Source organism: Panthera onca, chromosome B2 (genome assembly GCF_046562875.1).
Source record: "Panthera onca isolate mPanOnc1 chromosome B2, mPanOnc1 haplotype 2, whole genome shotgun sequence".
Classification (NCBI taxonomy): domain Eukaryota; kingdom Metazoa; phylum Chordata; class Mammalia; order Carnivora; family Felidae; genus Panthera; species Panthera onca.
Window position 1 is genome coordinate 79298072 of NC_138343.1, and position 25754 is coordinate 79323825.

Sequence of the window (25754 nt, forward strand, 5' to 3'; positions counted from 1 at the left end):
ACACTCCCTGACTTTAAGACTCACTATAAAGCTACAGTAATCAACATAGTGTAGTATTAGCAAAAGAATAGACAAACAGATCAACAGAACAAAACACAGATCCCAGAAACAGACTCACATAAATATAATCAATTGATCTATGATAAAGGAAGAAAGACAATACAATGGAGCAAAGACAGTTTTTCAATAAACGGTTCTACAACAACTATCGTATTCCAAAAAATGAATCTAGACATAGACCTTACACCCTTCACAAAAATTAACTCAAAATAAATCATAGACCTAAATGTAAAAAGCAAAACTATGCAACTCCTAGAAAATAAGGTAGGACAAAACCTAGACAACTTCGGGTATGGTGATGCCTTCTTAGATATAACACCAAAGACACGGATCCATCAAGACATGGATCCATGATCCATGTGGTTTGAGAAAACAAAACACATGCTGGAAAAAATATCTGAAAAAGCACATCTAATAAGGACTCTTATCCAAAATATCCAAAGACTCTTAATAACAAAATGAACAAATCAATTAAAAAATAGGTCAAAGACCTTAACAGACACATCACTAAAGAAGCTATAGAGATGAAAAATAAGCATATGAAAAGATGCTCCACATCATATGTCATTATGGAATTGCAAATTAAAAAAAAAATTATTTGTGTGTGTGTGTGTGTGTGTGTATATATATATATACATATATATATATATATATATATAATCACTACACACCTATTAGAATGGCCAAAATCTGAAACACTGACATTATCAAATGCTGAGAAGGATGTGGAACAACAGGAACTCTCATTCACTGCTAGTAAGAATGCAAAATGGTAAGCCATTTTGGCGGTTGATTACAAAACTAAATATACTCTTACCATATAACTGAACTATTGTGCTCTTTGGTATTTACTCAAAAAAGTTGAAAATTTATATCCACACAAAACCTACACGTGGGTGTTCACAGCAGCTTTATACATAATTGCCAAAATGTGGAAGCAACCAAGAATCCTTCAGTAGGTGAACGGATAAATAAACTGTGGCACGTCCAGACAATGTAATATTACTCAGCACTAAAAAGTGAGCTATCAAGCCATGAAAAAGACATAGAAACAACACTTAATGGCATATTAATAAATTAAAGAAATCGATCTAAAATAGTGTGATTCAAAAAATAAAATAAAGTAGTATGATTCCAACTATATGACATTCTAGAAAAGGTAAAACAAAAAATCAGAACTTGCCAAGGGACAGGGGAAAGAGAGGGATGATTAAGCAGAGCATAGATAGGTACAGCAATGAAAATACTCTGTATGACACTATCCTGATGGATATGTTATTAATATACTTGTTCAAACCTACAGAATGTACAACACCAAGAATAAATCCTAATGCAAACTAGACTTCGGGTGATTATGGTGTCAATGTGTGTTCATCAGTGGTAACAAATGTAACATTCCAGTGAGTAATGTTGATAATGTGAAAAACCATGCATATGTGGTGGCAGCAGGTGTAAGTGAAATCTCTGTACCTTGCTTTAAATTTTGCTGAGAGAGAAGGAGCTAAGATGGCTGAGTAGTAGGAGGACCCTGGGCTTGCCCCATCCCTCAAACACAGCTAGATAAATAGCAAATCATTCTGAATACCCAAGAAATAGATCTGAGGACTATAGAACAAACTGCACAACTGGAGGAAGAGAAAAGGCCACATTGTGAAAGGCAGAAGTGCAGAGACATGGTTTGGGAGAGAAACAGACTGCAGGTGCTGCAGACAGGAGGAAGGGAGAGAGAGAAAGAGGAGTACACAGGGGATCGCACAAGGAAAACACCTCCCCAAAGCCACTGACTGGGAAAACAAGAGGGGCTGATTTTCTGAAGTTTTTACAACCAGTGGAGCTCAAAGAGTGTAGTTTTAGAGGCCCATCGTGTGGCCAGTGGTGGAACCCAGCAGGCGCTGCAGTGCTCCTGTGGATAAGGAGGGCAGATAGCCTGGGAGCAGACAGTGCCATCTGAGGATGCCCTGGCAGGCACTGGGAGAGATGGTTCCCCCTTCTTGGAGCACATCTGGAAGAGGTGGCACTGCCTCTCGTGAGTCACAATCTCATGATTCATGGGTTCAAGCCCAGTACTGGGCTCTGTCTGATAGCTCAGAGCCTGGAACCTGCTTCTGATTCTGTGTCACCCTTGCTTTCTACCCCTCCCCCACGCTCTCACTCACTCTCTCTGTCAGAAATAAAAAAAACATTAAAATAATTTTAATAAAAAAATAAAATAAAAATCAGAAAGGAACTCATTGACAGTAATACAATAATAATGGGGAGTTTTAACATACCACTTATCAATGGACAGATCATCTAAGCAGAAAGTCAATGAGGAAATAATGGCTTTGAATCACACACTATAACAGCTATATTAACACATTGAATCACACACTATTAACAGCTATATTCAGAACATTTTATCCTAAAGCAGAATACACATTCCTTTCAAGTGCACATGGGGCATTCTCTAGAACAGATAACAACTAGGCCTCAACAAGTACAAAAAGATTCAGATCATATTACACAAGTTTTCCAATCACAGCGCTGTGAAATTTGGAGTGAATCACAAGAAAACATTTGCAAAGACCACAAATGCATGGAGTTTAATGAATGTCCTACTGAAGAATGAAAGGGTCAACCAGGAAATTAAAGAAGAAATACAACAATACATGGAAACAAATGAAAATGAAACCATGACAGTGGAAAACCTTTGAGATGCAGCAAAAGCAATCATAAGAGAGAAGTATATAGCAATATAGGCCTACCCCAAGAAACAAGAAAATTCTCAAAATCACAAACTAACCTTACACCTAAAGGAGCTAGAAAAAGAACAATAAGTGAAGCCTAAAGCCCATAAAAGAAGGGAAATAATAAAGATTAGAGCAGAAATAAATGATATAGAAAAAAAAAACAAAAAACAAATAGCAGTGGAACAGATTAATGAAACCAGGAGCTGGTTCTTTAAAGAGTAGAAGTGTTAAATCTGTAGCCAAATTTATCAAAAAGAAAAGAGAAAGGACCAAAATAAATACAATCACTAATGAGCAAAATCATAACCAACACCACAGAAATACAAACAATTATAAGAGAACATCATGAAAAATTGTATGTCAACAAATTGGGCAATCAAGAAGAAATGGATAAATTCCTATAAACATAAACTACCAAAACTGAAATAGGAAGAAATAGAAAACTTGAACAGACTGATAACCAGTAAAGAAATTGAAGCAGTTATCAAAAATCTCCCAACAAACACAAGTCCAGGGCCAGATGTCTTCCCAGGGGAATTCTAACAAACATTTAAAGAAGAGTTAATACCTATTCTTCTCAAACTGTTCCAAAGAATAGAAATGGAAGGAAAACTTACACATTTATTCTACAAGGCCAGCATTACCTTGATTCCAAAACCAGCTAAGTCTCCACTTAAAAAAAAGAGAACTACAGGCCAATATCTCAGGTAAAGTTGGATGCAAAAATTCTCAACAAAATACTAGCAAATCGAATTCAACAGTACATTAAAAGAATCATTTACCACAATCAAGTAGGATTTATTCCTGGATTGCAAGGGAAGTTTAATATTTGCAAATCAGTCAACATGATATACCACATTAATAAAAGGAAGGGTAAGAACCATATGACCCTCTCAATAGATGCAGAAAAAGCAGTTGACAAAGTACAGCATCCATTCTTGATAAAAACCTCAACAAAGTAGGAACAGAAAGGTCATACCTCAAGATAATAAAGGCCATATATGAAAGACCCACAGCTAATATCATTCTCGATGAGGAAAAACTGAGAGCTTTTCCTCTATGTTCAGGAACAAGACAGGGATGTCCACTCTCACCATTGTTATTTAACATAGAACTGGAAGTCCTAGCCTCAGCAATCAGAAAACAGAAAGAAATAAAAGGCATCCAAACCAGCAAGGAAGAAGTCAAACTTTCACTATTTGCAGACAACATGACAATCTATGTAGAAAACATGAAAAACTCCACCAAAAAATTACTAGAACTGCTACACTAATTCAGTAAAGTTGCAGGATACAAAATAAGTATCTAGAAATCTGTTGCATTTCTACATACCAATAATGAAGCAGCAGAAAGAGAAATCAAGGAATCAATCTCATTTACGGTTCCACCAAAAACCATAGGATACCTAGGAATAAACCTAACAAGGAGGTAAGGAATCTGTACTCCCAAAACTATAGAACACTGAAGAAAGAAACTGAAGATAACACAAAGAAATGGGAAAACATTCTACGCTCATGGATTGGAAGAACAAATATTGTTAAAATATCTACACTACCCAAAGCAATCTGCACATTTAATGCAATCCCTATCAAAAGACCAACAGCATTTTTCATGGAGCTAGAACAATCCAAAAATGTGTATGGAATCCAAAAAGATCTCAAATAGCCAAAGCAATCTTGAAAAAGAAAAGCGAAGCTGTAAGCATCACAATTCCACACTTCAAATCATATTACAAAGCTGAAGTGATAAAAGACAGTATGGTACTGGCATAAAAACAACACAGAGATGAATAAAACAGAATAGAAAATCCAGAAATGGATCCACTACAATATGGTCAACTAATCTTTGACAAAGCAGGAAAGAGTAGCCAATGGAAAAAAGTCTCTTCAACAAATGGTGCTGGGAAAACTGGACAGCAACATGCAGAAGAATAAAACTGGACCACTTTCTTACACCGTACACAAAAATAAACTCAAAATGGATAAAAGACCTAAATGCGAGACAGAAAACCACCAAAATCTGAGAGAAGAACACAGGCAGTAACCTCTTTGCTATCACCCATAGCCACATCTTACTAGATATGTCTCCTGATGCAAGGGAAACAAAAGCAAAAATGAACTTACTGGGACTTCACAATAAAAAGCTCTGCACAGAAAAGGAAACAACCAACAAAACTAAAAGGCAACCTTCGAAATGGGAGAAGATATTTGCAAGTGACATATCTGATAAAGGGTTAGTATCCAAAATCTATAAACAATGTATAAAACTCAAACCCCCAAAAAATAATCCAATTAAAATGGACAGCAGGCATGGATAGACATTTTTCCAAAGAAGACATCCAGATAGCTAAGACACATGAAAAAAAATGTTCAATATCACTCATCATCAGGGAAATGCAAATCAAAACTACAATGAGATATCACCTCACACCTGTCAGAATGGCTACAATTAACAACACAAGGAAACAACAGATGTTGGCAAGGATGCAGAGAAAGGGTAACTCCCTTATGCTCTTGGTGGGGATACAAACCGGTGCAGCCACTCTGGAAAATAATATGGAGGTTCCTTAAAAGTGAAAAATGAAACTACAATATAATCCAGCCATGGCACTACTAGGTATTTGCCCAACAGATACAAAAATACAGATTCAAAGGGGTACAAGCAATCCAATGTTTACAGCAGCATTATCAACAATAGCTATATTATGGAAAGAGCCCAAATGTCCATTGACTGATGAATGGATAAAGAAGATGTGGTGTATATATATGCATACACACAACGGAATATCACCCAGCCATCATAAGAATGAAATCTTACCATTTGCAACAACATGGACGGAACTAGAGAGTATTATGCTAAGCAAAGCAAAGTCGGAGAAAGACAAATACCGTATGATTTCACTTATATTCAGAATTTAAGAAATAAAGCAAATGAACATAGGGGGAGAAAAGAGAGAGAAGCAAACCAGAAAACAGACTCTTAACTAACGAGAACAAACCAAGGGTTGCTGGAAGGGAACTGGACAGGAGGATAGGTTTAATGGGTGATGAGGATCAAGGCAGGCAATTGCTGTGATGAGCCCTGGGTGTTGTATGTAAGTGATGAATCACTAAATTCTACTCCTGAAACCAATACTACACTATATGTTAACTAACTTGAATTTAAATAAAAATGTGAAACTTAAAAAAAAAAAAAGTTGTGAACCAAACTGCTGTAAAGAAAAGAAATAACAATAATAATGAAGTCTTCAAAAATAGTAACAATACATTAAGTAGGACTTATCATATTAGGACGTATTTTCATATAACTCATGAGATAAATAAATCTAACAGAAAAAGATAATTGTATTATATCTATAGATGAAAAGTCATTTGGCAATACTGAATACCTTTTTTTTTAATGTTTATTTATTTACATTGGGAGAAAGCTCACACTCAGGGAAAAGGGGCAGAGAGAAAGGAAGAGAAAATCTTAAGCCAGTTCCACACCGCCAGCAAAGAGCCCCATGTGAAGATCAATGTCACAAGCCACGAGATCATGACCTGAGCCAAAATCAAGAGTAGGACGCCCAACTGACTGAGCTACCAGGCGCCCCATAAATACCTATTCTTGAGTAAAAGTAAAACAACTCAATATTCTGGTTTCTCTTCGGACTGCATAAATCTTTCAGCTTTTAAAAGTAAAACAACTCAGCAAAATAGAACCAGATACTTGTTTAACCTGATAAAATAGATTTCAGACTCAGAGGCAACATATACTTGTAAGCAACACTAGAAGTACCGCCATGCAAATCAAGAACAAGATCCCTATAACTATCACTACAATTTAAATCTGTATTCATGCATAACTGAATCAGACAAGAGAAAAATATATTAAAAATCTAAAGAATAAAACTGTGTCTATTTATACTTAATATGATTGAATACCTAGAAAATCTAAGAGAATCAACTGAAGAATTATTATAAACAACAAAATATAGTGAGAACTGGAAAAATAAAGTCTGTATACCAAAATCAACAGCTTTCTTTTTTTTCTTATTTTTAAAAATGCTTTTTAATGTTTTTATTCATTTTTGAGAGAGAGAGAGATAGACAGAGAGAAAGAGAGAGAGTACTATCAGGGGAGGGGCAGAGAGAGAGAGGGAGACACAGAAAGCCAAGCAGGCTCCAGGCTCTGAGCTGTCAGCACAGAACCCAACACAAGGCTCAAACCCAACAACTGTGAGATCATGACCTGAGCCAAAATTGGATGCTTAACTGACTGAGCCACCCAGGTGCCCCCCAAATCAACAGCTTTCAAATTTAAAAACTTGTATAAAAGGCATCTGCTAAGTCCTACAGGTAACAGCACCCTTAATAGTTAAAATAGACTTTTCCTGCTCCAAAGAAAAGGAATAAATATGGCTGTATCACTCTCACTACCTGTATTCAACATTAAATAAGAGGCTCTTAGCCAGTATAAAAAGAGAAAAAATAAAAAGGTATCCAGATTGGAAAGGAAAACTAAATGTGCCCTTTTTTGTTTTGTTTTGTTTTGTTTTGCAGAGGACATGACTGTCTATGTAAAAAGATATGATGGAATCTATAAAAAGCTAGTACATGGGAACCTGGGTGGCTCAGTTCATTAAGAGTCTGACTGCAGCTCAGGTCATTATCTTATACTTCGTGGGTTCAAGCCCCATGTCAGGCTCTGTGTTGACAGCTAAGAGCTTGGAGCCTGCTTCAGATTCTGTGTCTCCCTCTCTTTCTGCCCCTCCCCCACTTGTGTTTTCTCTCTCTCTCTCTCTCTCTCTCTTTCTCTTTCTCAAAAATAAATAATTAAAAACAATCTAGTAAAGTAATAAGTGAGTTAGCAAGACTGCAAGAAAAAATCAATATACAAAAATCAATGTATTACTATATGTTATCAACAATTAAAAATTGAAAAATTTAAATACTATTTATAATATATCAAAGAGTATGAAATCAATCTGAAAAAAGTCAGATGAGTAAAACCACAAAAATTTCTTTTTTTTCTATTTTATTTTTTAAATTTACTCCAAGTTAGTTAGCATATCATGCAATAATGATTTCAGGAGTAGAATCCAGTGATTCATCCCCTACATATAACACCCAGTGCTCATCCCAACAAGTGTTCTCCTCAATGCCTATCACCCATTTAGCCAATCCCCCCACCCACAACCCCTCCAGCAACCCTCAGTTTGTTCTCTGTATTTAAGAGTATCTTATGTTTTGTCCCCCTCCCTGTTTTTATATTATTTTTGCTTTTCTTCCCTTATGTTCATCTGTTTAAACAGAAAAATTTTCTGAAATTAAAGACCTAAATAAAAGGAGAGAAATACCAGTTTGATAAACTGGAAAACTCAACACTGTTAGGGTATCAAATCTTCTCCCCCAAATTGATCTATATATTCAATGCAATTCCAATCCAAATCCCAGCATGCACTTCGTAGATACTGACAAACTTATTCTAAAATTCACATGAAAATGCTAAGGCCTAGAAAGTTGGAAGGTTAATCCTATCTCATTTCAAGGTTTAATCTGAAACGTAATCAAGACAGTGTGGTACTAGTGTAAAGACAGACAAATACAATCAAGGGAACAGAACAGAATCTAGAAAAAGACCCAGACATTCCATGACAACTTAGTTTTCATAAAGGTGCAAAAAGCAAGTCAATGAAAAAAGGGCAGTCTCTTCAATAACTGGTGCAGAAATAATTGGATATTCATATACAAAACAAACAAAAACCTATCAAGTGACTAAAAATAACTCCAATGTCTAAAAATAACTCAAATGTCTAAGACTATGGAATACTTAAATTATGGTACTGATAAGATGAAAATCTTTGCATCTGTGAAAAAAAAAGGAAAGGGGGGGACTATCTCTACATACCAATACTGGGGTAAGGGGACTCAAAATATATTAAGTAAAAAAAGCAAAGAATAGAATAAAAGAAAGAAAGAATAAAAGCATAGAATGGTGTGTTAAGAATCATCTCTTGGATAAGGTTGGTAAGAATAGTAAATGTATTTGCTTATATATGCATAGGAAAATTCTGATGGATACAGTTATAAGCTAATGGCAATGGTTATTCTTCTGATGTGATAAATGAATAGAAAACTTTCATAGAAACTTTTTGCTGTGTGACTTTAAAAATTTTATAAACATATTAATCCATTCAAATAATTCTTTTTTAATTGGCCTTCAAGCTGTAAATACAAACAAGCTGTAAATACAAATAAGCTGTAATCTGAGAAGCTGCTATTTGTTTTTACTATTTTGGATGCTGTATTCTAATTATGTATACTAAAGTTAAAAACTGAACAACTCATTATCTCTTCACTGGACTTGACAGATCAAATGACAAAATGAGTAGGTTGTTAACAGAGCTATGTTAAGTCCTAAAATCAAAGTTATCTCCAAGATTTTAAAGATATATAGAAATAAAATTCTATTATTCTACACATTTCTGTGCATTCTTCATAGTTGTAAATTTTGTTTAAATCCACATAAAAACTAGCATTCCTCATAAAAAATGATACATAATTCTCTCAAAAATGCTTTATTATTCATAATATCACTATCTCACCCATTCCCATTAGTAATGATAAAAATAATAAGAATCTCTACAGCAATCATCTGTTACATGTAGCTACTATCCTATAACTGGTGTTGCTGTAGTCTTACCCTTTAGACCAACTCTGCTACAAAATGTGCTTTTCTTCTTTATTACATGAAACAAAAAAAAAAAAAACAACAGAACTGGAAAATGAGAGGAGGAAGTTATACTTAAAATTCCACATACTAGAATTCTTTTAATTTTTTTTTTAAGTTTACTTATTTTGAGAGAGAATGCACACGCGCACGTCAGCAGGGGAGGGGCAGAATCCCAAGCAAGCTCCGTGCTGTCAGTGCATAGCCTGATGTGGGGCTCGAACTCATGAACTGTGAGATCATGACCTGAGCCGAAATCAAGAGTCTAACACTTAACTGACTGAGCCACGCAGGCACCCCTAGAATTCCTTTAAAAAAAAGAGTATCTTAGAATTTTTTAGGGGTTATATAAGCTAAGTGTTTAAAAAAAAAAAAACAGGTTTTTCTAGTGAAAAACTACATGAAAAGTTGTTCAACCTAACTGCTTCACATCCCTTAAGAACAGTTCTAATAGTAATCCACTGCAAATATTTCTAAGTAGCACTGATTGTAACTAAAGAAACTGTATGATCTAAGACATTTTCTTAAATATTGAACTTGAATTATGACAGCACAAGCTGTCAAGTTAGTTTTTTTAAAAAATGAATGCAAACTGAAACCATGTGGCCTCTGCTCAACTTTTACACTGATTTATAATTTAGAAAGTGTTTCTATAAGAATGCATTGCTCCAGTTAGCAAATTTTCACCAATGACATAGTCCATGTTAAGTGTCTATCAACCTTATCCTTACCCTTACCCTACAGATTGGGCAGGGCACAGAAATAGATACCCCTTTAACATCCCTGCTGCCAAAACAGACACAAAAGGCAAGCAGTGAGCTGTGGGAAGATCATGGCAGCAGGGATCAACCAAGAGTTCCATGCCAAGCAGGTGTTATGCAAAAATTCCATAAAAATAGAATAATAACTTCATATTCATTGACATGAAAAATGATAGGCACTGGACAGTGCTGGGATTACTGTAGCTATTATATCCAAGGGCTCATTCCAAATTAAGTGGACATGAGCAGAAGCAGGTAAAATACTACAAAAATTTACATCATCTAGCATGTGGGATTATATTAGAAAAGAGTTTAAAACGCATACTTGCAGATGTTGCTATACTTCCTATATTATTCTATCATAACCACCCCTTCTCCAAAATATAATAATTTCATGGTGCATCTTTACTGTCAAATACTATGTAGTAGTAAAAAATAATGAGACAAATCTCTAAGCACTAACCTGGAAATATTTCCAAGCCACACTGTTAGGTAAAGAAAACAACAATCCCAGAATGATGCATTTTAAGTGTCAAAACAACAGAAAGAAACAAAAGAAAACCCTCAATATATGTACGTATGCAAATGATTTTTTAAATAGGAGTAAGTACCAACCACTGGTGGTTAGTGACCTTCAGAAGGCATAACAGGTAATTTTCACTCTATCTCATTCTTTACTGTCTACAGCTTTTTAAAAAACATAACATAGACCAACAGCCATGAATCAAAAACTATTATGAGAAACAAGAAAGGAACCTAGTTTAAGTTTCCATCACTGAGAATCTTACTCTGGAGAAGACTTGGGAATTGCACAAGTTTGTCCAGAATAGTGCTATATTCAATTAAAATAATTTCTGGAAAAATCAAGACAACTGGGCAGTAATATGTCATTCATAATCCTCTCACAAGCTGAATTATGACACACTGTAAGGACTAATTAGAAAATTTTACCTTTCTTGAAGTATAGATGTCAAAAAATGGCTTATTTCTGACACTAAATGGTTCCTGTGTTTTGTCAATGAGCCCAGTCTTCATTTTTTCATGTCGAGGACTTATTATTTCTCTTTCTATACACTGTAGACGAATATTAAAATCACAATCTCCAACTGGCTGTGCCTGAATCAAATGAGACAATTATTTCAATTTCAATACTAAAAACTATTTTATCAGCATAATTATTAAAGCCGTCACAATGTACATAGCAGTCTATGTAAGGAGCATCTTTAAAGTTGTCCAGTGCACAGACTGCACAACCACATGTCAGTCCTAATTTGACTAATAAACACACCTAAACACACACATATAGACACACAAGAGTTATTTAAATTATAAATGCATGAAATAGTATAAGAATGATACGATATTCTCCAATATAAACTGAAGTTTTCACATCTGAATTAAAGTGTTAATATACTGACTAATCATTTTTATTATTTGAATTAGTACAATTATATGAACAAATAAAACCGGTATAAAACTAAAATCCACATAATTCAGGAAAGTATAAGCAAATAACATATCAAAATAAGCAACACAGTCGCCTATAATGTTTTTTGTTGCTTAAAGTGCTAATACATCAACAAGTAGAAAATAATTATTAGACAAATACATTCTCAACTCTGAAAACTAATCTAGAACAAAGTTTCCATAATATATTCAATTATACAGTTATAAAGTTCTCTATATACAGTATATATACAACATGGTCCATATAAGTGGTATCTATGATTTGAACCATGGAATAAAAAGAGTGCATATACTTTTTACATAAATTGAAGGTAGGGGCTTAAACTATCCAAATGGTATAGACAAATATAGTTTATAACATTTCATCTGGTGACAGTATCATCCAGATAAGTAACATCAACTCATATCAAGTACCCCTCTTTTTTATTTTGCAGATGGGACACCCTTCCATGAATTTTTCTCACCTTTTCATCTTCTTCCTCTTCCCTAATCTATATCACCCAACATAACGTTTATACAACCTAATGCTTACAAAAGGGTGGCAGCATTTGCTTAAGCTGTAGACATTAAATATGCCTTGAGAATGACTTTTTCTCAGCTTTGAAAGGATGACAATTTTGATACTCAGCAAAGAATAATAAGCCCTAGATATGAGGTAGTATATGTTCCCTTTACATAAAGGCATACAACTGTTTGTAAAAGGTATGTATTGAAGAAATGTTAGTCAATGATCACAAAGTTCATGTGTAATCTTTCCCATACCACCTACATCATCAATAAGGCTGAAAAACCTAAAATGTTAGGCTTACTTATTATACCTATTAGATGAATTCAGATCCCTATAAAATCAATGTGGAACAAGTCCTCCTTTTTTAAATAAAAAGCCTAACAACTGTTTACAAATATGTAAGTTGTCTTAATTCTCTCCTAAATACTTTTCACTTCAAAGTATGTATACATAAATTCATCAAAGCAACAAGAAAAAGCTGAAAGCAGGTTCATCTGCAAATCTATGCTGCCTATACTAAAGGAGGCAGTTGATAGATGGTAAATCATTGAAAACAGACAACAGGAAGAACTCAGTAACTATTAACTAACTGGCCTTCTAGTTTTGAATTCTTTCTCACTTCAAAATACTATCTAAGCTGCCACTGTGGTTCATCTTTCAAAACAATAAAAGTGTGAGCCTATCATGAACATAACTAAAACGAATCAAGAGTGCCCTATTACAGAACTAAGCTAAAATGCCTTATTCAAGTCACCTGACCCCAATCCATTTGCATTTCCTGCTGTGTCCCATATCTCCTCAGACATCAAGTACACTAACAACCACCCAATGCTCCTGACATCCATGATTCTATCCTTCAAAATTAATCCATGTAACTTTCTCTATCTGCAAGTCAACACTTCAGTAACTCAACTACACCCTGGCTAAACTGAAATACTCTCACTTCTCTAGTGCCTTTCATACATTTCTATATCCCTAACATACCTGCATTGTTGTTATACTATCATAATTCTTTACATTTATTCCTCGTCCATGAGTCCAGTGGCCCACAAATTTCTCTTGATTTTGTACCCAATATAAATACATACCTAACAAATGTTTATAATATATGCATGTTAATTTCTAATGAATTGCATACATGTACAACTGTATATGTTATAACACAGACAAAAACTGAATACATAAACACAAACATGAAAAATTCTTCTCAAATCTGTGATAACAGCCTTCTTTGGAGGCCAGTGTACTCTATTACAAACTCCCTGAAAGCCAGAAATTATGTCTTATTCACCTATGCATATCCAATACCTAGAACAATACATATAAAAGATGATTAATGAAATTCTTGTACAAAATAAGGGAACTAAAAGGATTTTTAACAATTATTTAAAAAAATTACTTTTTTCTAATAGTGACCTTGACTTCGTGATTCAAAATAAGCTGGCTAATCATCAAGGCTCCATATTAAATTAAGGAATTAAATATATGATGGTTTCAATTATAAATATATACTAATATCAGAAATGTGGGGGGAAATGTGACTTTAAAACCAATGAAATATGGCAATAGGCACTCAATAAATATTTATTGAGTAAATAATTACAGCCCTAGAGAGTTAAAGCATAACCTAATCATATCACAGCAAAATATGGATGAATTTCCTAAACGGGATGCAAAAGCACAAACTTTCAAGTCCAGTAAGTTTGATTTCATTAAAATGAAAAACTTCTGTGCATCATTAGATACTAATCTGCAAAAGATACTGTCACATACATAACCAAAAAGTATTAGAATCCAGAACAATTAATTCCTACACATTAAGATTGACAACCAAATAACAAAATTAGAAAATTATTCAACTTACAATTAAATCACACACTAAAAAATCCAAATAAGTAAAAATGAACGTTTGAAATGCCTTAACTTCATTAGTAATATGGGAAAAGCAAATTAAAAAAAGATTAGGGGCGCCTGGGTGGCGCAGTCGGTTAAGCGTCCGACTTCGGCCGGGTCACGATCTCGCGGTCCGTGAGTTTGAGCCCCGCGTCAGGCTCTGGGCTGATGGCTCGGAGCCTGGAGCCTGTTTCCGATTCTGTGTCTCCCTCTCTCTCTGCCCCTCCCCCGTTCATGCTCTGTCTCTCTCTGTCCCAAAAATAAATAAAAAAACGTTGAAAAAAAAAAATTTAAAAAAAAATAAAAAAAGATGAAATACCATTTCATACGCATCCAATTAGCAAAAATTTTCAAGTCTGATAATACCAACTGTGGTAAGCTGTTATACCTACTTCTGAGAGGAATTCAAGAAGGTAGCAAATACACCTTAAGTTGCCAATTCAGAATCTCTGTGATGTAGGTTTCTATATCATAGGCAGGAGTGAGGAACTGTACTTTTTAAAAACACATCTCAGGTGTTTACATCCCAAGAATGAAAACTGTCCTAGACAAACTCTGATATGCACACAAGAATATATAAAACTGTTCAATAGTTGTATAACAGCAAAATATGGAAACCCAAATGTTCAAAAGGAAAAAAAATTTTTATATGTTTATGCAAATTAATACTCAATACTAATTAAAGTGAATGAACTAAACCTATATGTATTAATACAGATAAATCTCAACAAAATAATGTGGACCAAAATGCTGAGTACCACAGTACAGTACAATGGCATTTATATAACACTAGAAACCTCTCACCACAATACCATATTATTTTATGGACACACACATAGTACAGGTATTAAAAACATTCATGAAAATAACAAATATCAAATACAGGGTAGAAGTTTCTTCTGCGTAAAAGGTCGTCCTGTTTTGGATGAGAGAGGTGTGCACAAGAAACTTCTACTAGATCTGTAATGATTTATTTCTTATCTTAAAAAATAGGTAAAAATGACAAAATGTTAAGCTTCAACATATCTGGTGGTTAATACATGTATATTCCTTAAATTATTCTCTATACTTTTGTATACACTGAAACTTCTCATATTTATTTTTTAAAGAATTAGAAGGCTATTGTCAAAGTTCCCAGGCTAAAAAGTGAACCTGCACTGAACACATATTAAAGCAGAGCTCAATGTCAAAAAGCAAAGAAGACAAAACTTCCCCAATCACAACAAAACAATGCAACCACCACCCTTTATGTCTCATTATGGGCCAACGAACATTATTCCAAAATCTGTGATAAGAATAGTCAATTCTGGAAAGCATTACTTTTGAGGAATACAGTAATCACAAATACAAATATATATATTGAATATAGATATAGATATAGATATAGATATATAGATATAGATATAGATATAGATATTGAAAATTTCCAGGAAAAAAAAATGCCTTTTTTAAAGTAACCTGGATTAATGCAATCCTGAATCTTGATACTGTAATTTAAAATACATACCCCAGGGGTGCCTGGGTGGTTCAGTCAGTTGAACGTTCGTCTCTTGGTTTCAGCTCAGGTCATGATCTCACAGTTCATGAGATCGAGCCCAGCGTCAGGCTCTGTGCTGACAGCTCAGGGCCTGCTCGGGATTCTCTCTCTCTCTCCGTCTCTGTCTGCCACCCCCTACTCATATGCATGTGCACTCTCTCTCTCAAAATAAATAAGCTTCAAAAAATAATAATAAGTAAAATACATACCCCAAAAGAGAACTTTTAAAAATTTGTTATAAATCTTCAAAATCGTAATACTTAGACAACACTTTTAAGTCCAGAATTCTTAATTGCTTTTGGTCTGCTTTGAATACTAAATGACTATGCAATTTGAATAATGTATGTCTAGAGAAATGATTATACCTTTTCGTAGGTGTACACTGTTGAAAGAGTTTCTTGCATTTATAGAGTCATCTTGTATTGTCTAAATAATCTAGACAGTGATACTAAAATTAAACTAAACAGGCAGATTTGGGGGCTGGTCTAAAACTATAGCATGGGTAGAGAATGTAATTCCTATTTTTTGATATCTGTTTATAACAGAATTTTATATTTTGTTTTAAGTTTCCTGCCTGTACTCATGAATAACATATTTATGCCCCCAAGTTACATGCTCAACACCCATAATCAGCTTCTCTCTCTTTTTTTTAAGTAACAGTAATAAAATTTGTGGATTTGTTTTTTTAAGTGGGTATAGAATAACTAAAACCAAGAGTTTACATCCTATAAAATGCTGTCTTATTTATCAGTTAAACTATTTTTCTTTACTCACCTGAAGTATCTAAAAAAACTCTAAAGACAAAGAAATGTAAAAAATTATTAAGATTTCATATGAGTAACCTCAGTCACAATTTTTCTTTCCTACTATCTCTAAGGCAGTAACACTTTTTAAAAAAATTTTTAATGTTTATTTATCTTTAAGAAAGAGAGAGACAGAGTGCAAGCGGGGGAGGAGCAGAGAGAAACAGGGAGACACAGAATCTGAAGCAGGCTCCAGGCTCTGAGCTGTCAGCACAGAGCCTGACACGGGTCTTGAACTCACAAACCCTGAGATCGTGACCTGAGCTGAAGTCAGACACTTAACTGACTGAGCCACCAAGGGACCCCGGCAGTAACATTTTTTATGTGTAAAAATATAACTATTATCTCAAGGGCAATTTTATAAACTATAAAAGGTACTTACATTGAATTTAATTATGTCGTATATCAAATACCTAGGAACAGCCTGTCCATTTACTCTGTCAATAATCATTTCCTTGAAAGAGAAAAGAAAAGAAGGTAAGTTTCTTCATATTTTAATGGCAATTTCTTTAATTTGATTCAAACGTAATGTACACACAGCAAGTACATAAATCATATAATATACAACCTGATGAAACATTAAAGTGAACACACTTATACCCAGATCAATACACTGTCTGCATTCCAAAACTCCCTGTCATGAATTTATTCTGCACTAAAAGAAAATGATATGACAATATCTCATTATGCTTTTACTATTTGAATTACTATGCTACATTTTGTTTCATGTTTGAATTACTAACCAGCTATTAGAACAAAGGAACTATAAATTTTAATTCTAAATATGAGGAACATTTTTAAAAATAATTTTGTTAAATCATTACTGCTTTAAATTTTGTTACAGGCCAATTATTTAATCATAAAATCTATAAGTAAAATGGTGTCCTTATTATAAATATAATCCTCATGCAAGTCAAATCCCAAATACAAAATCTAACAGCACACCTAAAGGAACTAGAAGCAGAACAGCAAAGAAACCCCAAGGCCAGCAGAAGAAGAGAAATAATAATGATTATAATCATAACAGAAATTATTATATGTTATATTAACATTTAATATAACATTAATATATTTATTAATATATTAATATATGTTAATAATAATTAACATATAATATAACATTATATTAAATGTTATAATCATAACAGAAATAATACAAAATCTAAAAAAACAGTAGAACAGATCAATGAAACTAAGAGCTAGTTTTTTGAAAAAATAAACAAAATTGATAAACCCCTCGCTAGACTTCTCAAAAAGAAAAGAGAAAGAACCCAAACAGATAAAATCACGAATGAAATTGGACTTATCACAACCAACCCCTCAGAAATACAAACAATTATCAGAGAATACAATGAAAAATTATATGCCAACAAACAGGACAACTGGACCACTGGAAGAAGTGAACAAATTCCTAGACACCCACACACTACCAAAACTCAAATGGGAAGAAATAGAAAATTTGAACAGACTCATAACTAGTGAAGAAATTGAATCAGTTATCAAAAATCTTCCAACAAAAAAAGAGACCTGGGCCTGCTGGCTTCCCAGGGGAATTCTACCAGACATTTAAAGAAGAGTTAATACCTATCCTTCTCAAGCTGTTCCAAAAACTAGAAATGGAAGGAAAGCTTCTGGACTCATTCTATGAAGCCAGCATTACTTTGATTCCCAAACCAGACAGAGACCCCACAAAATAGGAGAACTACAGGCCAATATCTTGATGAACATGGATGCAAAAATTCCTAACAAGATACTAGCAAATCGAATTCAACAGCATATAAAAAGAATTATTCACCATGATCAAGTGGGATTCATTCCTGGGCTGTAGGGCTGGTTCAATATTCACAAATCAATCAATGTGATACATCACATTAATAAAAGAAAGGGTAAGAACCATATGATCCTGTCAATAGATGCAGAATAAGCAGTTGATAAAATACAACATCCTTTCTTAATAAAAACCCTCAAAAAAGTCAGGATAGAAGGAACATACTTAAACATCATAAAAGCCATATATGAAAAGCCCACAGCTAGTATCATCCTCAATGGGGAAAAACTGAGAACTTCCCCCGTGAGATCAAGAACATGACAGGGATGCCCACTCTCACCACTGTAGTTTAACATAGTGTTGGAAGTCCTAGCCTCAGCAAATAACAAAATGAAATAAAAAGCATCATATTTGGCAAAGAAGAAGTCAAACTTTCACTTTTCGCAGACATGATACTATATACACGGAAAACCCGACAGACTCCATCAAAATACTGCTAGAACTGATACATGAATTCAACAAAGTCACAGGATACAAAATCAATGTACAAAAATCGGTTGCATTTCTATACACCCATAATGAAGCAACAGAAAGAGAAATCCAGAAATTGATCCCATTTACAATTGCACCAAAAACCATAAAATACCAAGGAATAAACCTAACCAAAGATATAAAAGATCTGTATGCTGAAAACCACAGAAAACTTATGAAGGAAATTGAAGAAGACACAAAGAAATGGAAAAATATTCCATGTTCATGGATTGGAAGAATAAATACTGTTAAATTTTCAATACTACCCAAAGCAATCTACACATTCAACGAAATCCCAATCAAAATTACACCGGCATTCTTCTCAAAGCTAGAACAACAGTCCTAAAATTTTATAGAACCACAAACATCCCCAAATAGCCAAAGTAATGTTGAAAAAGAAAACCAAAGCAAGATGCATCACAATCCCAGACTTTAACCTCTACTACAAAGCTGTAATCATGAAGACAGTATGGTATTGGCACAAAAACAGACACATAGACCAATGGAATAGAATAGAGACCCCAGAGGGGCGCCTGGGTGGCTGAGTCACTTAAGCGTCCGACTTCGGCTCAGGTCACGATCTCGTAGTTCGTGGGTTTGAGCCCATGTCGGGCTCTGTGCAGACAGCTCAGAGCCTGGAACCTGCTTCAGATTCTGTGTCTCCTCTCTCTGTTCCTCCCCTGCTTGCGCTCTGTCTTTCTCTCTCTCAAAAATAAAGATTAAAAAAAGAAGAAGAAGACGACGACGAAGACCCCAGACCCCAGAATTGGACCCACAAATGTATGGCCAACCAACCTTTCAAAGCAGGAAAAGTATCCAATGGAAAAAAGAGTCTTTTTAACAAATGGTGCTGGGAGAACTGGACAGCAACATGCGAAAGAATGAAACTAGACCACTTTCTTACACCATACACAAAAAGAAACTCAAAATTGATGAAAGACCTAAATGTGAGACGGGAAACCATCAAAACCCTAGAGGAGAAAACAGGCAACAACCTCTTTGACCTCAGCCGCAACAATTTCTTGCTCCAAAGGCAAGGGAATTAAAAGCAAAAATGAATATTGGGACCTCATCAAGATAAAAATCTTCTGCACTGCAAAGGAAACAATCAACGAAACTAAAAGGCAACTGACAGAATGGGAAAAGATACTTGCAAACGACATATCGGATAAAGGGTTGATATCCAAAATCTATAAAGAACTTAACCAAACTCAACACCCAAAAAACAAATAATCCACTGAAGAAATGGGCAGAAGACATGAACAGACACTTTTCCAAAGAAGACATCCAGATGGCCAACAGACACATGAAAAGATGCTCAATGCCACTTGTCATCAGGGAAATACAAATCAAAACCACACTGAGATACCACCTCACACCAGTCAGAGCAGCTTAAATTAACAACTCAGGAAATAACAGATGCTGGCAATGATGTGGAGAAACGGGAACCCTCTTGCACTGTTGGTAAAAATGCAAACTGGTGCAGCTGCTCTGGAAAACAGTGCAGAGGTTCCTCAAAAAACTAAAAATACAACTACCTTATGACCCAGCAATAGTAGTACTCAGAATTTACCCAAAGGATACAAGAGTGCTGATTCATAAGGGCACATGCACTCCAATGTTTAGAGCAGTGCTTTCAACAACAGCCAAATTATGGAAAGAGCCTAAATGTCCATCAACTGATGAATGGATAAAAAAGATGTGGTTTATATATACAATGGAATACTACTTGGCAATGAGAAAGAATGAAATCCTACCACTTGCAACAACGTGGATGAAACTGAAGGGTATTATGCTGAGTTAAATAAGTCAATCAGAAAAAGACAGATACCATACATTTTCACTCATATGTGGAACTTGAGAAACTTAACAGAAGACCATGGGGGAAGGAAAGGGGAAAAATAATTTCAAACAGAGAGTGAGGCAAACCATAAGAGACTCTTAAATACAGAGAACAAACTGAGATCTGATGTGGGGAGCAGGGGAAAGGGGGAAATGGGTGATGCGCATTGAGGAGGGCACTTGTTGCGATGAGCACTGGGTGTTGTATGTAAGCAATGAACCACAGGAATCTACCCCAAAACCAAGAGGACACTGTATACACGGTATGTTAGCAAACTTGACGATAAATTATATTTTAAAAAATAATAGTAATAATTTTGTTAAATCATTATTGCTTTAAATTTTGTTACAGGCCAATTATTTTAATCATAAAATCTATAGGTATAAATTATGTCCTTATTATAAATATAATCCCCATGTAACCCATATGGTCTTTCTTGGTTCCATGTCCCTCTACTATGATCAAAGGGAACAGGACAAGAGAATATATTACATATCATAGCCATTAAGTGGAAAAAACTTCAATTATGCACTTGGACACAAAAGAGATAAAGGACATTAAACAATAATTACAGAGAGACACTGGGGTGGTTCAATTGGTTACGCAGCCAACTCATGGTCATGATCTCACGGTTCATGACTTTGAGCCTTGCACCGGGCTCTGCACTGACAGTATGGTGCCTGTTTGGGATTCTCTCTCTCTCTCCCTTTCTTTCTGCCCCTACCCCGCTTGTGCGCTCGCACGTGCTCTCTCTCTCTCCCTCAAGATGAAAAAATAAAACTTTAAAAAAATTTTTTTTAAATTAAAAAGATGATTACAGGTACATAATGGAGTGTTTTATAAAATTTTAATTCTCAAAAATATTCCAAAAATTCTTTCTTTCCTCATATTCTTCCTAAAAAACTAAGCAGGGTTTTTTTGTTTTTATGATCTAATTTCACGACAGAAAATCCACAAACAACCATCTAAAATTACAAAGAACACAATGATTTAGGACAAATATACTTTAAGAAACTATTACTAATTAATCTCTTTCCCAAATATGTATTTGTTAACCTACAGGTATTTATTTATGGTTATTATCTTGAACCCAACCCATGGCATAAATTAAATCACTTCGTTATCTTAAACTGTTTACTAAAATATTTTTACTTAAATACTTGTATCTGAGAATTTTATGAGCCATCAAGATGGCACCAAAAACAGGATTATTATTTTCAAAATTATTTTCAATATAAGGTTGGAAATTAAGTGAACTTCCAGGTTTAGATAGCAGACATCACAGCATTTCTCTCCCAAATTACCTGATGAAATGAGCAAAAACATATCTTCCTTTGGACATTAAAAATAGCAAAACAGAAAATTTATTATCAGCAAACAAAACAAGTAAAAGGAAATACACAAGTAAGCATTAAAACACTGAAAACTACTAAGACTCTGGTAAAGCAAAAAGGCACACCAGGGTTCAGCTCCCAGCTCGCCAAATCCCCAGAAGCTCTACTTGTAAAATGATAAATTCTTGATAATTGTCACTATTCCACTCAAATACAGATAGAAACAAACTCGGTAGTTATTCTCGTCTTCCTTCTTCTCTCTTCTGATAGAAGTAATAAAAATAGCACAATACTCTTTCTGCCTGAAGAAAGACTCCTGGACTCCATAATGAATTAAAGAAATAACCTGAGCATTACTGGAATAATATATGATTCCCAATTAGCTAAAGACGACATTCACCGAAAGCTTTCTAAAAAGACCAGAACTCAAGGATTCTAACAAAAGACCCAATACCTAGGCTGCGTTATTCCCAAATGGCCTCCCCACCACAATGTCCCCCTTCCCTACAGCTGCCACCATTGCCCTAGGCTACAGAAAAGTAGGTAAATATAAAATACCTAAGCTTAAAACTTTGGTTAAGAAAAGTGGAACCCTTGGGCACTGTTGTTGAGACTGTAAAATGGTGGAAGCACCTGTACAGTGGCAGTTCTATAGCACTATGGCAGTTCTGTCAAAAAATTAAAAATAGCACTTCCATATAATCCAGGAATCCCACCTCCGAGTTTATATCCCAAGAACTGAAAGCAGGGTTTTGAAGAGGTATTTGTACACCCATGTTTATAACATCATTATTCCAATAGCTAACTGGTGGGAGCAACCCAAATATCCATCAACAGATACGTGGATAAATAAATGTGGTATACAGATATGGCAGAATGATATTCAGCTTTGAAAAAAAGGAAATCTATCTCATGCTGCAACATGAATAAACCTTGAGGATATTATGCTGTGTAAAATAAGCCAGAAACAAAGACAAATCCTATATGATTTTCACTTATATGAGGTATCGAAAGTAGTTAAAATCACAGAAATAGAAAGCAGAATGATGGTTGTCACAGACTACAAGTAATGGGGAGCTGTTTAATGGGTACAGAGTTTCACTTTTACAAGATAATGTTCTGGAGGGCTGTTGCACAAAACTGTCCACATAGTTAACACGATTGGGCTTGTATCCTTAAAAATGGTTAAGATAGTAAATTTCATGTTATGTGGCTTTTACCACAACTATAAATTTTAAAAAAATTTTTAATAAAACCCAGTTAAGAAGGGAAAACAAATTTCCTCTTCTAATCAAACTGGAGAATCAGGAACTAGATTTACCATCTTGCCTGAAAAAAACCAAGTAGACAAAATATAGGCAGCAATACCAAAGCACTGGACATCTAACAACAAAGGACAGTAATATGTAGGACACAATAAATATACTATGTGAGCCCTTACAATTGTCCCAGTTAATTGCCCAAGGGGTTTCCAGGGCTTCAAAGCAGGCAGGGGGATTCCAGGTAAAGCTCAGCAGCCTCCCTGAATTAAAAAAGAAAACAAAGCAAAAAAAACAGAACACGTTGTCCAGGGAGACCAACAGGACTAGAGTTCTCAGGGCAGAGTATAACAGAGACAGACAGAGAGAGAAAGAGACAGAGACAGAGACAGATGCAAAGAAAGAACTACAGATATCCTGACACAGACTTCCATGAATGTTCAACAGAGCATGAATATGAGGAAACTACTCAAGGCTGGGAAAAGAACCACTAAAAAGACTTGGAGGGAACCATACAAGCACTGAGATAAGATGGGGAATAATGCCTGCTGCTAAAAGCCAGATTAATTCACAGGGCCCTGAGGACTCAGAGAAGCATTTTGTCTCAATAGTAAAGAATAACTATCCCTACACCAAACTCTGCTTTAGTCCACCTAACAAATCTTAAAAGCAAGACTCGAAAAGTATAAACCAGTTCCAAGTAAATTACATGCATCCCAGAGCAATGCTCAAAATATTTACAGGAATACAAACATATCAAGCCTCCAACAAGGTAAAATTTTAAATGTCCAGCATCTAGTCAAAAATTGAACAGGTATGCAAGGAGGAAAAAATGTATATATACACACAACCCATCAGGAGGAGAAAAATCAATCAAAAATAGGCCCAAAACTGACAAACATGTCAGAATCAGCAAGCAAGAAAATTAAGACAATTATAATAGTATTCCATATATTCCAAAAGTTAAGCAGAGATATAGAAGACATAAAAAAGACTCAAAATGAATTTTCAGAGGTGAAAACTACAGTGCCTGAAGTGAAAAATACTATGAATACAACGAATAGCAATTTAGACATTGCAGAAAAAAAGATTAGTAAACTTGAAGACACAGCAAGAGAAACTATCCAAAATAAAACAGAAAAAAGTTTGTTTTTTAATGAAAAGAGCATTGATAACAAAATCTTGAAACAGGTGAAGGATAGAAATAGTGGTAAAAAAATGTTCTACTTTTAATGAAAATTGTAAACCCATAGATAAAGGATGCTCAACAAACCTAAACGTGAAAAAAAAACTGAAGAAAACTACAACAGGGGTGCCTGGGTGGCTCAGTCAGTTAAGTGTCTGACTTAGGCTCAGGTCATGATCTCACGGCTCATGAGTTCAAGCCCCACGTCAGGCTCTGTGCTGACAGAGCAGAGCCTGGAGCCCACTTCAGATTCTGTGTCTCCCTCTCTTCCTCTGCCTTTCCCTCTCTCCCTCCCTCCCTCTCTCTCTCTCAAAAACAAACATTAAAAAAAACCCACAAAACTAGAAGATACATCAATTTCATATTGCTCAAGAATCTGTTAGAAATTGCTCCATTGTCTTTTGGTATTAAGTATTGCAGTGGAGAAACTTAGACCTTAAATCCTTCAATTGTGGGCCCCACCAAAAAATAAACAAAACAAAACAAAACACCTGCATGTTTTACTTTCCTATCCTCTGTACTTTTCTGTATTCCATTCCTTTTTACTGAAGATCCCAGGTATCCACCCTTCTACCTATCCATCCAATATTTCCTGAGCCGAAACTACGTATTAGACATAGCTCTAAGTGCTGGAGAAATTAAGCATACAGTCCCTACCTTCAGAGGAGAGTCCCAGAAAGAGAAGAGAATAGTTAAGTAGCTGGGTCCAATGAAGAGTTACAGCTTTAATGATAGATGGCCATATAGAGTGGCCATGTAGCTTATTGTCTATATCAGAATACTTCTGATATATTGCTAACTATACCAAGACAACAAACATAAACCTACACTCTTTCAGCCAAATAAGAAAAGGAATACCAAATACATAGGGAATAAGCCTAACGAGGAGTAGTTATTTCCACCTGAAGAGTAAGAGAAAGGTATGCTAAGACACTTGGGACCCATGAGTTGAACCCTGAAGGACACAGTGGTCATTTCCTAGCAGGACAGTGGATGAGCCAAACTGTATTACAAAGGCATGGAAATGATGGTTTTGAAGCAAATTGTCCAAAGCTCAGTATAGATGGAGGTTATGTTTCAAGGGTTCACAATCAAAGACAATGGCAAAGACACAGGCATGGCCCAGATATAAAGAATATTATGTTTAGCAGTTTGGGTTTCATGCTATGGGCAATGGGGAACCATTGAAGGGTTTTAATGAGAGGAAATAATTAACTGTTCTCTGGAAACCTGTAGACCTCCAAAGCTCATCTCAAAGATAACCCATTCCTTGAAATCCACTCAACTAAGGCCACCTAGGTGACGAAATATTCTGGAATTAGCAGTAATGGTGGCATAATCTTGTGAATATACTAAAGACT

General features: G+C 35.0%; 1 protein-coding gene across 1 annotated transcript in view; it reads right to left on the reverse strand.

Moving 5' to 3' along the window:
• The window catches only part of RNGTT (RNA guanylyltransferase and 5'-phosphatase), a 312089-nt gene that overhangs the window by 194824 nt on the left and 91511 nt on the right, over positions 1–25754 (reverse strand). Inside the window, exons 10-11 of the mRNA XM_060616151.3 lie at positions 16855–16926; positions 11216–11380 (exon numbers count right to left, since the gene is read on the reverse strand). Coding sequence (XP_060472134.1) covers positions 11216–11380; positions 16855–16926 — 237 coding nt within the window. The remainder of the gene's footprint in view (positions 1–11215; positions 11381–16854; positions 16927–25754) is intronic.